Source organism: Boleophthalmus pectinirostris, unplaced genomic scaffold (genome assembly GCF_026225935.1).
Source record: "Boleophthalmus pectinirostris isolate CB_2022bp ecotype Guang Dong unplaced genomic scaffold, ASM2622593v1 HiC_scaffold_5, whole genome shotgun sequence".
Lineage (NCBI taxonomy): Eukaryota > Metazoa > Chordata > Actinopteri > Gobiiformes > Gobiidae > Boleophthalmus > Boleophthalmus pectinirostris.
The window spans coordinates 35,362,744-35,379,011 of record NW_026571404.1 but is presented as its reverse complement, the minus strand read 5'-3'; the positions used below and the strand labels follow the sequence as shown (position 1 = coordinate 35,379,011).

The 16,268-nt window shown below is 38.4% G+C and overlaps 1 protein-coding gene across 1 annotated transcript in view; it reads left to right on the top strand.

Moving 5' to 3' along the window:
- Positions 1-16,268, top strand: part of LOC110153137 (EMAP like 6) — a 139,250-nt gene that overhangs the window by 76,187 nt on the left and 46,795 nt on the right. The window contains exons 4-9 of the mRNA XM_055162877.1: positions 4,682-4,780; positions 4,923-4,991; positions 7,591-7,776; positions 10,065-10,200; positions 13,171-13,244; positions 14,102-14,229. Of these exons, the coding sequence (XP_055018852.1) occupies positions 4,682-4,780; positions 4,923-4,991; positions 7,591-7,776; positions 10,065-10,200; positions 13,171-13,244; positions 14,102-14,229 (692 nt within the window). The remainder of the gene's footprint in view (positions 1-4,681; positions 4,781-4,922; positions 4,992-7,590; positions 7,777-10,064; positions 10,201-13,170; positions 13,245-14,101; positions 14,230-16,268) is intronic.

Here is a 16,268-nt window from a genome sequence, read left to right as displayed (position 1 = left end):
CTTTGGAATTTTAAGAGATTTAAAATCACAATGTTGATCTAAAATGACTTAATAAAAGAAACATGTCCACTGATTTCTGCATGTTTTAGTAATTTAATTCTCTCTGGCCCTATTTTAACCCTCCTTATGGTTAGCAGTAGGATTCTGATACTCCATAAATACTGAAAAGCAGGAAACCAAACAATACACTACATCTTCACAAACCTGATGCAACGTGCAGTAGTTTCATTAGCATCATTTATGTTGTAATGGGGGAGTGAATTAGTGCTGAGAGTGAAGAGTTAATATGTTGTTTTCTACGAATTTTGCATTTTTAAAACAACAACAGGTAACATGGTGCTCTAAATACATTATGTCTTGGCAGTTAATACCGCAAAGAAGTAAAATCGCCCCTCTTTAACTGATTCTTCTGACCATGAATATAGTAGCTCAAGATCCAGCGATTGCAACGTCACTGAAAGATAGAAACGAAAACAAATTTCCCTGGATAAAACACCCTGTGACTGACGATAAAAGTGATTTGTAACTCACTTCAACATCTCATTCGCGTTATGGTCAGGGGGAAAATATTAATACCACCTTCATATCAGTGTGTGAGCTCAAATACAAAGAACAAGCATAAACACAAAGACCAATAAACTTTAATGCTACCTCTGATAATGCTTCAGTCATAGCTCATTTCCTCATACCTTATTAAACCCTGCTGTAAACTGTGAGTGGAAAAGCACACCTCCCTTTGTCTGCCAGACCCTCTCCATCTGTGCGCTCCCAGCTGCCCGTCAGACCAGCGCTAAAACGAAACATGGCTCACTATATTAGCCCCAGTTTATTAAGAGACACACTTAATCCCACCCACTCACTGTCTATTATTATGTCATCAACAGCACGCTATCATTAAGAACCTCACAACCTGTTTTATTCAGCCCTATTTAGCAAGAGTGTGAGCAAATACAGATGTTACAAAATAAGGTGATAATTCATTTGGTAATACAGGGCTTGGCAGTTCAGAGAATTTCAATCCAGATCGAGGTTCAGTTATTTCTAATGGTCGACTACAGCCAATCATGTCAGTAAAAACATGTATTTCAGTTGTGCAATGATTGAAAGAATTACTATAATATCGAAAGTCATTTTGATTTTGATTTTGAAAATAAAATAAAAAATATGGTTATACAGTACGATATTTATTGCGATAAAAAAGTGTAAATATGCTACTTTTCTGTCATAATGGAAATAATTAAGATGTAAAATTGTTTAATGATAGTTATTTCATCATGTAAATTGGACTGAAACAGAGCAAAGGATCATAGTATATGTAGTTCACGCACCATAACAATGAATTTAAGCAAATATTTGATATTTTGTCATGGCCCACGGTATTATTGTGAGACTTTTGACAATGCGATATCACGGTATTTTCGTTATTGTTACATTCCTAGTATATTAATGCAGACTGCTGTATTGAGATTAGAGCCCGACCGATATGGATTTTGCTGTGGCCGATATGAAATCAATATAATGGGAGTTGGAGCTGCCGATAGCCGATATAATCGCCGATATATTTAGTGATGTAAAAATTCACTGTAAATGTTGAATTGTTTAAAAAACTTAGGTTTGGCTCTGGTGGATTTTAAATTGGGTTTATTTTGGCAACATTTATTGTTATTCTGCCTCTTTACATCATATTTACAGACAGTAGGTTGGCTTAATGGCATTTTTGCATCACATTCTAGACACTAGTGATGGGTATTCCAGTTCTTTTTAGAGAACCGGCTCTTTTGGCTCGGCTCACTAAAAGCTGCTGGTTCTTTTTCTCTCCCAAGCGGCTCTTCAGATTGTTTTGTTGCAAGCAGGTCTAAAGCACGTCTAAAATAGGACTGAATCAGGACTGAACCAGGTCTAAACCAGCCCTGAAAAAGGACTAAACCGGGACTTATTTATTTTATGCTAAACTACAGCCAAATATGCTCGTTTTTTTGGGGTTTTTTTTAATCCTATGTACACGCAAATTTCTCAAAGTTTCGTTTTGAGCCGCTGCCGCTGTCAAACCACGAGTCTGCACGCGGCGTGAAGAGAAAAAAAGTGAGAGAAAGAGAAAACACGGCTCCCAATAAGGATCAGGCTCCCGTCGTTCGCTTCAAAGAGTCGGCTCTAAGAGTAATTTTGTTCGCGACGGACCCATAACTAGTAAATAAACTAGCGCTATTAGCCTTTAACCGTAAATGCTGCGCGCCGCGGTAATTAATTATATGCGCAAATGTCATAATTCACACGTCTATTCACAGCTCATTTACATATCAGTGCAGGTCCAGTAGCAAATATACGGCCAATATAGTCACTTTACAATAGACCAATAGAAAACAGCCTGTTTATGTGTGAGAGCTACAGCAGCTAGCCCATAACGAATGACTAAAACTAGCTTCAAAGTCGACATATTTCCAACACTCACCGCTCATACAGGCTCCTCCTCACATCACAAGTCTGCACTAATAAATGTCCTTTTAATTCAGACTCAAACCGATTGTCCGTAAAAAGAATATAATCTCAGTGTTTGGATCTGTGTCTGCGGGTGTAAACAAACGCAGGTGAGTGACACGACTCTGTGGTGTGTTCAGGGACAGTACGGACGCACACAGACAAATGACTCTGTAGATAAATACTGATGTGGAGCCACATATTTGGACATTTATCTGTCTGTAAATTGGATTAAATGAACATAATGTAGAGAGTCTAAGATTTTTAACGACGTATCACATGCCCACTTGAAATATCGGCTCCTATCAGCAAGCATATCGGCCGATATCTCTAATTGAGATATTTTTATAAGATTTTGAAGTATTCTCGTTTTGTTTCTTATCTTGAGAAAAAAAAAAAAATGTTTAAATGAAACAAAGAATTCCATGCTTTGTTTGGGTTTTTTTTACAAACTTTTTTGTGATATGTAATATGTAACTTTTTCTGGCGGAGAGTACTCCATCTGTTTGTCTCCATGGAGATGTTATTGCTTCACTTTAAACATCCCACAGTAACACATTAACTTTTCCTTCTTGCCTTTACTGAATTACATGTCTGTTTGTTGCTTAAAACACCTTGAAAAACAGTGTTCATAATGTCAGCTTGGGTCGCCTCTTTACAGATCTGACCTGTAACATGGCCTAGTGATGTCACCTGCTTGTGTAATGTCACATAGTACTTGAAAATGCAGCAGCCATTAGAGACAGCACAGAGTTGTAGAAGTTTTTGAGCATTGAGTTTGCACTAAAATTGCAAAAAAATATAAGAACAATAGATAATGGTATTAAAATACATACACACCTTTCAGTACACTTCCAGTTCAAAAATCTGATAGTAGTTAGTATGTGCAGTTCACCCTATCTTGATATTGGAATCATAAATTTAATGTTTGGTATAGCTTTTTGAGAGAGCCTGTGATCCTCAGCCTATTTAGTAAGAGAAATTGTAACAAGCCCTGTTATAATTGAACTCCTCCTAAACACAAAATGGCGGCCGGTGTGGGATAATGAATGCTGCGTCATCAGTTTTGGAATCTGCCTCTGCTCCACAAGTCCAGATAAATCAAAGGCAGCACCGGATCAATAAAATAAACATAAATCCGGCTTAAGAATAAATCAGGCTCTGGTTTCAGATTTATACGACTGAATTGCATCACGCACAGAGTGTTTCCAACCTGAAAGCTACAATACAAATGTTACTGCAGTGATATGGAAAATGGCAGCTGCTGTATCCTTTATAATGTCTGAAGTGTAAAGTGCAAACAGGTTTATTCAGCACACTCTCAGATGTTAGTATGATAACAAATACCAGAATACCAGTGTGATGGAATGTTCTGTGACAAACCCAAAAATGTGCTGCTAAAAGTTACAATAAAAATGCATTATACATAAACAAACAAGAATTTTTACTTCTGCATATTTCAAAACATTATGTATAAATATGCAAACTATGGTAAAATATGGTAATGTATTATATTCATCTAAATGTAGGTCACAGATTGAGATTTAGACTTTCTGTTCTAAGTTTAACAGCACAGTTACAGGTTACAAATGTAACTAAGGTTCTATGAATCCCAGATGACTTTAGACATAAGTGCACTTGCATAGGGCATATTAATATAATATATAATAATATGAAATAGAATCACAAAAATGCTAAATCAGTCATAATGAAATTGTTTTGTTAAATCAAGGGCATTTTAATTCAAATAACACAATATACTAATTGTTAATACACGGCACAGTATTTTAAGAAATGTCATTTATAAATGTATGTCTGAACATTCTAGAATACGTGGTAGTGATAATTTTATTGTTGACTAATATTGTATACAGTGCCATGCGCTTCACTTCTTAGCTGTGGAAACACTGGTATAGTTGTCTCCTAAAAGGTTAGGGGCCTCTTATTGTTTGGTATGTTTTTTGTGGTTGTTTTTTAACTCTGGACCATGAATCTGCAATAAAGATACAAGATACAATATACTTTTAAAAAAGAAAATTAAATACTGTCATTCATTTAAGGGGCTTCTTCACTCTAAAACTTTTGTCCAGTGGCAGAATTGAATTTTCTTTTTTTAATGGAACCTACTGACAATATAATTTGAATTTATTCTTTAATGTCATTATTTAAATAATAGTAACAATCTTGTGATAAATTTTGTGCACAGCGTCTGGCTTCGGTGGGACTGGACGCCAAGAACACAGTGTGTATCTGGGAGTGGAGGAGGGGCAAGATCCTGGCCACTGCCACTGGGCACTCGGACCGGGTGGGTACAGGGACCAGAGCTTCACTTCAGCCAAGAGGAGGAGAATCCAGACTCTGCTCTGGCTGCAGAATAAACAGCATTATCTCCAACGCTTTGTGAGGAAAACTGTAGGTGTAATATAAGTCTGTCTGTTGTGTTCCAGATCTTTGATATCTGCTGGGACCCTTTCCAACAGAACCGTCTGGTGAGCTGTGGAGTCAAACACATCAAGGTAACAGCACAACACCAAAGAAGAGGAGAGGAGAGAGAGGAGGAGAGAGGAGAGGGAAGAAAAGGAAGAGGATCAGAAAGAGGAGGAGGAGGAGGAGGAGAGGGAGGGAGAAGAAGAGATGGAGGAGGCCATTTTAGGCTCAGACGTTCGGGCGCCATCAGAAGCAAAAGCTGAAAGATGAGAGGGCTTTGTATAAACGTGAAACAACAGGATTATTATAAACCCCGACTTTTTTCCTATAAATATGTGACAGACTCAGGAGGTCATAGAGTGACATTTTAAACTGTGTTGGTTCTACTTAATTAATGTATAATCTTATAATTAAATGTTTCAGTTTCAGTTTTAGAGTGTCTAAAGTATAAAAAAAAATAGAAATTGACTCTGATCTTGGAAGAATACTAAAGTGCAATTCAGATATCAAATTACAAACTTGGATTAGATTTCATTTCAAAATTCAGTACAGATATATTGCAGTAGCAGCACTTAGAGCCAAAATAAGACTGTGTGCTGTTAGCATCTATGTATCGAGAGTTTTATCCTCCCTAAAACAAGAAGTAAGTAAAACAGGAAATACCGTCATGGCAAAACTCCGCTCTGGCCTCTGAAAGTTGTGAAAAGAGCTTGTGCATTCATTACGGGGAATAAATGCTATGCTAGGAATGAGTTGGGAAAGTGAGGAATAAGTTTGAAATTTTTTTTCTGTTTTGTAACATTTCAATAATAAACAAAATCAAGTACTGCTGGGTGACTTAGGGGTTAGGTTGTAACCATAGATAAGTCAAATGAAGCTCATCAAGGCTGGCAGTTAGAGTGACAAAGAGTTCTCGGGGAAAGAATTCACCTGCTTAGTTTGTTATTAAAGGCACATTGCACAACCTTTCTGGCGGAGCGTCTATCATCTGCTTGTCTTCATGGAGATGTTATTGCATTGACTGGAATGTTCCGTGGTATAATGCTGCATTCTATTGCAAGGCTGTGCAATTAATTGAATTTTGATTGCCATTTTGATTTGTGTGTCAGACGATCTCCAAACTCATTTAAGCAAGTTGAAATGATTTAAGCTTAAATATAGATATTGTTGAACAGCTGGATGTATAGTTTATTTTGGATACATTTATGTTTTTCTGCCGTATTTCATGTTCAAAGTATATTTTATTAATTTTGTTTTATACATCGCAAAACTGCCCTGAGGTACATATTTGTAGCCTATGTATATTTTAAATTTAAAAGTTTTGCGTAAATTATGAAAGTGGGGGGGGTGGGGTTTGAGGTAGAAATGCTGAATAAAAGCATTGTGTAACTAAAAATAATCATTTGAATAATCATGATTTCAGTATTCACCAAAATAATGGTGATAATTATTTTTTCTGTAATCGAGCTGCTCTATTCTATTGAATGTCAGTAGTCGATAAATCCGAGTCAGTTCTCCCGACATCTGTTATAAATACGTTCCATTGCAACAGCTGGTGAAAATATGGATGCCCGAGAAATGTAACATAATGCCAGGTATTGCTAGCTCCTGCTAATAAATAGAGTCTGCTAGCTAACATTAGCTGTTGGCAACTTAGGCCACGTTTATATGATGACGGTCTGAACGGAAGACGCAAAAGTGGCGTTGCGTCTTCACTTTTTATTCCGCGTTTAGACGAGTGTTTTCGGGAGGGAATCTGTGTGAGTACGGTGACGCAAAAGTGTGTGGAATTCGATTAGGTATGGCTCGGTGGTGACGCTAGGTGGTGATGTATGTGATGTAAACGGATACGCGACATGAGCAGATCTGACCAGAGTTTTGCGTCTTGGGCAGTGTAGACAGAAACGCTATGGCGGAGCGTATTCAACTTTTCCACTTCGGAAGGTGGTTTCAGATTTTTGCGTTTTTAAACCCCAAAAACGCCATCACCGTCTAAACGAAAGGCACTTCCGATAAAATATTTTGACATTTTAAATGTCATTTTACCGTTTTACCAACAGTCCCTCAGAAAAAAAGGAAAAAAAGAGAAAAAAACTTCAGTCTACTGTCAAATGATGTGAAAGAAACTGTCAGTACAAAGTTTTTAGAAGACACTTTCTCTACACATACACAACTTAACGTGTCAACATTACGAAAAGACAATTCTCTGCGTTTACTGTGTTCATTGCCATTTTTGCAGTGATGTAAATCTGGTCTGGTAAATGGTCTGCACCAAACTAACCTCAGTTTATGTTTCGGAACCATGATTTGATTGTTTGTTCCATTCCACTTTCTCGAGGTGGAGGTCGGTTTTCCCCTGAGCACAAGAGAATGCAGCATTACATTAAACACATCTATCTAGCATTTATTCATTACTGATGTTTCTATTGCTCAAAAATATAATGATTGTCTCTTTGAATAGGGTTGCCTCTTCACAGATCTGACCTGTAATGTAAACTATAATTGTCTTCCTTGAGATAAATAGGTTTAATCTCTACTGTGACACATTCCAGACAAAACAATAACATCTTCATGAAGGCAAGGCAAGGAACATTACCATCAATTAGCTGAATGTCTCTTCCAACTCTCCAAGTGTCTCTATGTTATTATGGTGTAATTATTCATGCATTTTTTTGTATGTTATTACAGTTCTGGTCTCTGTGCGGAAACGCCCTGACGCCTAAAAGAGGAATATTTGGGAAGACGGGCGACCTCCAGACCATCCTGTGTGTGGCAGCAGCTAAAGACGAGGTCACCTACTCTGGGGCCCTCAATGGGGACATCTACGTGTGGAAGGGCCTCAACCTGATCCGCACAGTCCAGGCGGCACATGGGGTAAGTTAAATAAATGTGAATTCTGTGGCAAACCTGCAACCGTGGTGAAAAAAACTGAATCATAATAAATATTAAATCAGATCAAACAAAATGTGAATAACTTTTAGGCTTTGACAAATATTAGGTCAGAATTTCTTTCCTCTATCCTGTCCTTTTAATGTTTTGTTTTACTTAAAGGTGCACCATGTAATTTTATGGTGGGGGTCTGTTACTTTTTTTTTTATATTGATATGTCGTTGCTCTGCCTGGAATGTCCCGCAATATGACATTAAACAGATCTATCTCCTCATATTTATTCAATTATAGGTGGTTTTATAGCTCAAAAATACCTAGAAAAACAGGGATTCTGATTGTGAGTGGAGTCGCCTCTCTAAGCAGCTCACTCTAAGCAGCTCACTAAAAACTGCGACACATGTCTTAACTTCGCATGATGATTTCTAAAGCTGAGTTAGAGATGGTAATCCAGGCATTTCTATCCTCGAGACTAGACTAATGTAACAGTCTGGTTACCTGTAAGAAGGAACTTACCCAGATGTTCCAAAACTCTTACACCAACTTCTTTCCCGCACCAGTAGGAGAGTGCATATCACTTAAAATCCTTACATTGGCTCCCTGTTCTTTTTCGTGTCCACTTTAAGATCCTGGTGCTGACCTTTAGGGCCTTACATGGCCAGGCTCCTGCTTACATCACAGATCTGATAAATCCATACACCTTTGCCTGTAGCCTGAGGTCGACCAGCCAAAACCTGCCAATGGTCCCTCAGACAAGTTTTAAGACATGAGGTGAGAGGTCCCCTAAACTCTGGAATGAACTGCCACCTTGCCTGTGTTCTCTAGATAGTGTAAATGCTGTTAAAAAGCACCTAAAATGTTTCTCTTTAAACAAGCGTTCCCGCATCCTCAGGTTTAGAGCTGCTGTGACTAATTTTATTATGAATGTATCTTATGCTGTTTTTATCTTTTGTATGTGAAGCACTTTGTGACCTGTCTGTGAAAAGTGCTATATAAATAAACTTTACTTACTTACTTACTTACTTACTTACTCACTTACTTACTCACACAATTAGTTACTCACTTACTTACACACTTACTTATACACTTACTCACTTACTTACTTACTTACTCACTTACTTACACACTTACTTACTTACACTCTTACACACTTCCTTACACGCTTCCTTACACACTTACTTACACTCTTACACACTTACTTACACTCTTACACACATACTTGTTTACTTACACACACACTTACTTACTTACACACTTACACACTTACTTACACACTTACTTGCACACTTACACACGTACTTACACACTTACACACTTACTTACACACTTACTTACACTGATCTGACCTGTAACTTGGTCTAGTTTGGTCTCCATGATGATAGATAGGTTTAGGTGCCATACTGTGAAACATTCCAGACTAAGCAAGAACATCTCCATGGAGAAAAGGATTTGACAGACCCTCCACCAGAAAAATTACACAGTGCCCCTTTGCGTAAAATCATATTCACTGAGCTTTTAGCCAAGTTACAATGGTGTTCCTCATCATTAACTTGCTTGAAGTTGTATTTAGATCCATACATATTTGAGTATTGTCCTAAATTTGAGAAGAACAAATTTCACCTACCCCCCTATCCCCACCCACTGTTCTGTACTTACTTGTACACTTACTGTGGATGGGTGCGTCGGAGGAGAGGAAGCAGCCCAAGAACAGAGAAAAAAATCCCGCACACCGTTTTACTTGCAAATTGTAAGATTTATTAGGACAAACCGTGCAACGTTTCGGCACTAGGCCTTCGTCAGGCAAACAGAATGAGAACTCAGGTGGCCATCTTAAATAGGGTGTCGCAAGCACTCAAGGGTGATGGGTTGTAAAGAAACAGTGCACTCAAAACCCCATAATTCAAAAAACAAAGACAATCAACATACAGTGTAATAATAATAATAATGAAAAATGAATCATATGTAGACACACCCACACCTTATTTAAGATGGCCACCTGAGCTCTCATTCTGTTTGCCTGACAAAGGCCTAGCGCCAAAACATTGCACGGTTTGTCCTAATAAATATTACAATTTGCAAGCAAGACGGTGTGTGGGATTTTTCTCTATGTAAATTATGACAAAATCAGGACTCATCCAAGTCTGAACTAGAACTATTCCAGGACCTCAAACTGTTTCTAACCATGACTTAACCAGGTCTAATTCAGGTTTCATTTAATCTAGGACTAAACCAGATTTTCTCCTACCACATCCTAAGGCTGTGTCATTTGTGTGTAGGCTGGGATCTTCAGCATGTTTTCCTGTGAGGAGGGCTTCGCCACAGGAGGCAGAGACGGCTGCATCAGACTCTGGGACGTCGACTTCAAACCCATCACCAAGATCGACCTACGGGAGGCCGAGCAGGGATATAAAGGTAAGGAGAGAGATAAGGGTACAATGGTACTATGGGCGACCTCGTAGTGTAAAAGTACTTTGAGAGAGGCCAGGATATAAAAGTACCATGGGAGAGCTCAGGGTTTAAAGTACTATAGAAGAGACCAGGGAATAAAAGTACTAACGGAGAGCAATCTTTTCAAGTCTTTTGAACCATATCACTTTTGTTTCTGGTTCTGATATTGTCATATTTTAGTTATGGGATTCGGACATCGTAATTGTGTGATTGTTGGATGTCCTAACAGCAGAAAACAGGCTTCGGAAGTTTGCAAACTCCATAACTGCAAAAGGGAATCAGATCTGTGCTTTGATGGCACTCCACATACAAAATGTTCGCTGCAAACTCAGGATGATTTCTTAGGTAGCCAAAGGTTATCTTTTTCGTCCGTCCTGTGTATCAGTACTGCCCATCGCCTTCGCCTTTCACTATTTTTCAATTCCGTTGGGAAGGGAAACAGTTTGAACGGAGGTTTGCAGTCACACAGATCTGATTCCCTTATGCAGTTATGGAGTTTGCAAACTTCCGAAGCCCATTTTCTACTGTTAGGACATCCAACAACCACACAATTATGATGTCCAAATCCCATAACTAAAATATGACCAGATCAGAACCAGAAACAAAACGATATGGTTCAAAAGACTTGAAAAGATCGGCTTTGACAATAGACGCATCCTACTGGGAAATCAAACATGGCAGTTGGATGCCCACTTTTTTGGAGGATCCTTCCGGTCATCGCGCCATCCACAGTGGCGCGATGGAAGTCCGAAATTCGGAATGCATGTATTGTAGTCACAGCCGCCCTGGTGCACACTAACAGAAGTGACACTGTCAATCTGCTCCATCATCCCCTCCAACCGCCAACCACCAACACTCATACACACCACTTTCATACTAAGCAATGTGGGTGAAGTGTCTTGCCTGAGGACACAACAACAGTTTTTGCCATAGGTGTCCCACTGTGGCACCTGGTACTCCCATTGGTCTCCCATCCAAAACTAACTAAGCCCAGTCTTGCTTAGCCTCTGAAATCAGGCTTTGACAAGGAGGTTTGGCCATGATGAGTCCAGCTCAGAAGATGTCTGCAAATGTCACCAAAAATAATGTGGTCCAAACAAGGAAGGAATGAGAGTAAGGGTGTGCCAAAATTTTGAAATATTGATATATCATATCGCTTAATGTGATGATATAATATCATGTCATGGGCTACAGTATTGATATATCACCAAGAGTATTTTTTGGTATATTTTACTCAATTATTTTGTTACAGTGCTACAATTTTGCTGCTTGCTTAGGGGAAGGAAACTTGTTTATGCAACACATTTGACATTTTGCACAGTTTTGATGAGTAAGGTGAGTAGTTTCATATTCAAGACTTTGAGTATCACAGCCATGATTTAGCCATTATTTTTACTGAACTGTATCGAACCGATTTGAAATATATCATATTGAATCGTAAGTGCACTATATCAAGGTATGTATCGTATCGGCAACTTCTTAATGATATCCAGCTCTAAATGAGAGTGTGTTTGTGAGAGCTATTGCAGGAGTAGTGACGGTACTGTTTCTTGAATATAATATTACACATAATATATTTTAGAATATCACAGTATTTTGGTTGTTAAGACTTTTACTCAATCAGAAAGCAGAATGAGCCTCACATGATTCTTTCATTTGGGTTGCCAGTGCTGCAACTGTTATACTGTTTTTCAAACCGTAAGAGCAGGGATTGCACACAGCCCCAAAAGAAATCTGAGAAATCTATCATCAGTCATTTCACCTACTTTACTCACACAGCTTCATATATTAGATTCTCCTGCAGTTTGATTCTGTTCCCTGCGCTCCTCTGCTCAGCTCACAGTTCAGCCTCCAGTCTCTCACCTCTGTCTCACTCACAGACTCCACACAGTCCAATAACAGAGCTTTGTCTGCTCCTGTGTGCAAAGGTATTTCCACATCACCTTTAAATCCACACGTCATTCAGCTCTTGGACTGACCTGGATTTAAGAAATAGTTCAGGAAACGTGATGGCCATTTTAGATTTAGTGTTCCAGGCAGGAAATGGAAAAGTGGTCTGGTTGATGAGATAGTCTTACAGAGTTGTTCTTGGTTTGGGTTATAACCATACACTGTATAAAGAAATGGCGAGTGTGACATCACCCACAGCAACACCAACATGCTAATGCACACTTTCTGCTTTTCAGCCTATAAAGTGCATTCTAATTATATGCAGACAGAATGCATCAGAGTAAGAGCTGCTTATACAATATATCTGTACTGGAATAAGACAAAGCCAAAGGTGGGATAGAACAGGAATATAATAGGCCACATGAGGGCTATGTAAAAGTTGGTGCAGTGACCCAAACAGGACTGAGCTTCTGCAGATCTCACAGTGACCTCAGCTCTGTCCCAGAACTGTCTGTGTATGTGTGTGTGTTCTTTATTAAAGGGCCCATATTATGCTAGTTTGTGATCTATGTTATAATGTTTCCTCATCAAAAGCAGACCCAGAATCGTTTTTTGTTTCATTCACACACACACACAAACCCTGTAGATTTAGGCTGAACTGACATCACAAAAGGGAACAGAGCATTGTCAGCTTTGGAGATGTAGACAGACTAATAATACAAGACTACTTAAGCATGTGTGACTGAAACAAAACACAATGTTGTGGTATGTTTTGGATGAGGTAACAACATTATTACATGAGTCAATTTTGCATTATATAGGACGACAATTAAAACTATAGTGTTCCTGGTTGAATGTTCAGTGATTGTGCAGCTGGTCTGTATGAGGCCCCTGCCCCACAGACTTTAATGAGGCTGACACTGCACTGTTACTCGCTCCACTTAAACCAACTCAAATACACTGTTTTCACTTAATGCCCCTTTGCAAAGTTGTTCTGTCAGTTTTCTTTCTAATTGGGGTATGTTTTGCCTGTTTTTCCTCCAGGTCTGTCCATCCGCAGTGTGTGCTGGAGAGCTGACCGCATCCTGGCTGGGACACAGGACAGTGAGATCTTTGAGGTAAACTTCACAGCTCATTATCCCAGCCTTAGTTATTTAATGGGATATTATGAGACTCTACATTAGATGATAGAGTTGTCTGTATAGTTTTTACAGTGGAAAACAGTCGATAGCAAAGTAAAGTCTACTGCTTTACCATCAGAAGAATAAAACCAAGTGCACAGCCTGACTTCTCACTATTCTCATGAAATATTGGTCGGTTGGTGGAGCATTGGTTAGCAGTGAAAATGAGATTCTGTTTCTGGATTCTTTCCTGGTTAAAGAAAACTTTTAAAAGAAAAAGAGAGCAAACACAGAGATGCATTCGGCTGATTCTCTGTACTCTCACATTGTTTTTATCTATTAATTTTCTCTGTATGTATTTATTATATATCTTACGTTATCTTGCATGTGTATGCTCCCTTTTCTTTGCTGAAATGTGAGTACATAAACATTAGGTGGGTGTAATAGTGGGAATACTCTTGGTAAGCACGCTGAAACCGGTTTAAATGTTGTCATTTACAGTTTATAAAAATCATTACAAATAAAACATTTTAAGAAGAGCCAACAAATTAATTGACTGATGCAAATGTTGAGATTTGTATGTGAGTTTGGCAGAGATTGCGTTGTGATTGGGAGCATGTAATATTCCCACTGCTACATCTACTGTGAGTCACAGCCACCAACACAAGCCCTGAACAGGCTGCCGGTTTGGTAGCGAAACGCTGGCTGCAAAAGCTTAGTAACTGCACTTGATATGATTGACTTGTTGATAAGAATGACTAGTGTCTTATAATGACGGTGATAAACAACTCAACAAGCATAAATTAATATAGATTCCTGCGTGTGTGATTGAAAGCTTCTTGTACTGTGTTCAGGTGATGGTGCGAGATCGAGACAAGCCTCTGCTCCTCATGCAGGGCCACAGTGAAGGAGAACTCTGGGCCCTGGACGTTCACCCAAAGAAACCCCTGTGTGTGACAGGCAGTGATGACCGCTCTGTACGGTCAGTACTACAGTCTCATGTACTACTGTGAAAATACTACACATGACTCCTCTGTACTACTGTGAAAATATTACGGTCTCCACTATACTACTGTGAAAATACTCTGTACTACTGTGACAATACTACAGGCTCCTCTATACTACTGTGAAAATACTCCTCTGTGCTACTGTCAAAATACTACAGTCTCCTCTATACTACTGTGAAAATATTTCTCTATACTACTGTGAAAATACTAAATACCTGAAGTTGTGTTTTGTTTCATTCACACATGTTTAACACACAAGAGTTCTTCTCTCAAACAGAAAACATTTGTGATATCATGTGGTAATATAGGAAGTGCTCCACTGTGATTTTAAACTCCATACACCTTCACTAGAATCAATTGGATAATTTCAGACCAGGAATTGCCAATCTCTACTGATTTAAATGTAAAAGGTAGCAGTTAACTTAAAAACTACCACTACATGACATCACAAGGTGGAACAGCATTTTGAGCTGTGGAGATGAAGACAGACTAAAAATAAATGCTTACTTAAACATGTGCGAATGAAACAAAACACAACCAGTTTGTTTTTGATGTTTTTGATGAGGTAATGTCATCCTAACATGGCTTAAAGCTCACAAGAGTCACTTTTGCGTAATATAGGACCTTTATGTAATGACAGCTGTTTTGCTCTAGTCTCTCCTACATACATTTGCGTTTGCCTGGGAGCTGAGCAGAATCCACAGGGACCAATTATGTCTGAACACTTTGAGGTGCAGAGTAAACAACAGGCAGAGCTTTTGTGACTCTCAGCTTTGAATCTGACACATGCGTTTTATCTTCAGGAGTCTCTCATCTGACACTTCAACTCCCTGCACAATGCACATTATTATCAAACATTTTCTGATGTGATTTGCATATAGGATTCCTGCATTCCCCTAGAGTATAGCGCCCATTGTTTATAGTCACAGTGTATGTACCTGCTATGACTGTATGAAGAGAATATAAATTATTTTCTGATGTTTGATACTTGTATCCAACCACAGATTAACGGGGCATTCAAATATTGATATTTATTTTTCATCAATTATCCAAGTCTCATGATACGATATTGTCACGGTATGAACCTCACGATACGATATTTATTGCGATATTGTGGGAAAGTTCACAATATGGTGGGGAGGCTTACGATTGGGGATGTAACAATATCCAAATCTCCCTGTACGATATTTTCACGATATACATCTCATGGTATGGTATTTATTGCGATATTTTGTGGAGGCTAAGCAGCTAAAACTGTTAATATGCTCCTTTTTCCTCTTAAAATGCCTTGACAAGACTTAATCCAAAGAACTAAGACTTAAAAGTGCTTAGAACTGTTATTTCTTCTTGTAGTGTGCACTGAAATGGAGCAAAGGATCATGGTCTATGTAGTTCCGACTGTCTTTTTTTAGCTATTGCTGCATCATAACTCTTAATTTAAGCAAAGAGACTTGTAATTCGATATATTGTGATGGTCCACAATATCATTATGAGAATTTTGAAGATACAATATTATGATATTTCGGTTATTGTTACATCCCTAATAATTTAAATTAATTTTCTAATTAATTTTCTTTATTTAGAATCATTCATTCTTCATATATCATTATTTATTTTATGAAAATGGATCAAAAAAGTAAAATAATCATTAGCTGGATCCATATGCTAGGTATAAATGGACATAGCTAATGTGGAAGTGATCATGGGCCATGATCCATTGACTCCAGCTCCAATTCAGTTTACGTTGAAAAAACATTGCCCCTTTTTCTGTAATTACTGCTTAGGGTCCTCATTTTGGTCGTTAAACATTTGTAATTACCCACTCTACATGATCCTGGTGTTTGTTTTTTTTCGTCAGTAAATAAATTCCTATTCCTAATTCCTATTCCTCTTCCAAATTCGCTCCAAACAATGGCTGACGTCAAACTCCCTTAGTCCACTTCTTTATAGAGTCTATGGTTTCGGCCTTAGACCAGACATTTACTCCTGCATTTTGACTTTCTCTTGTTTTTTT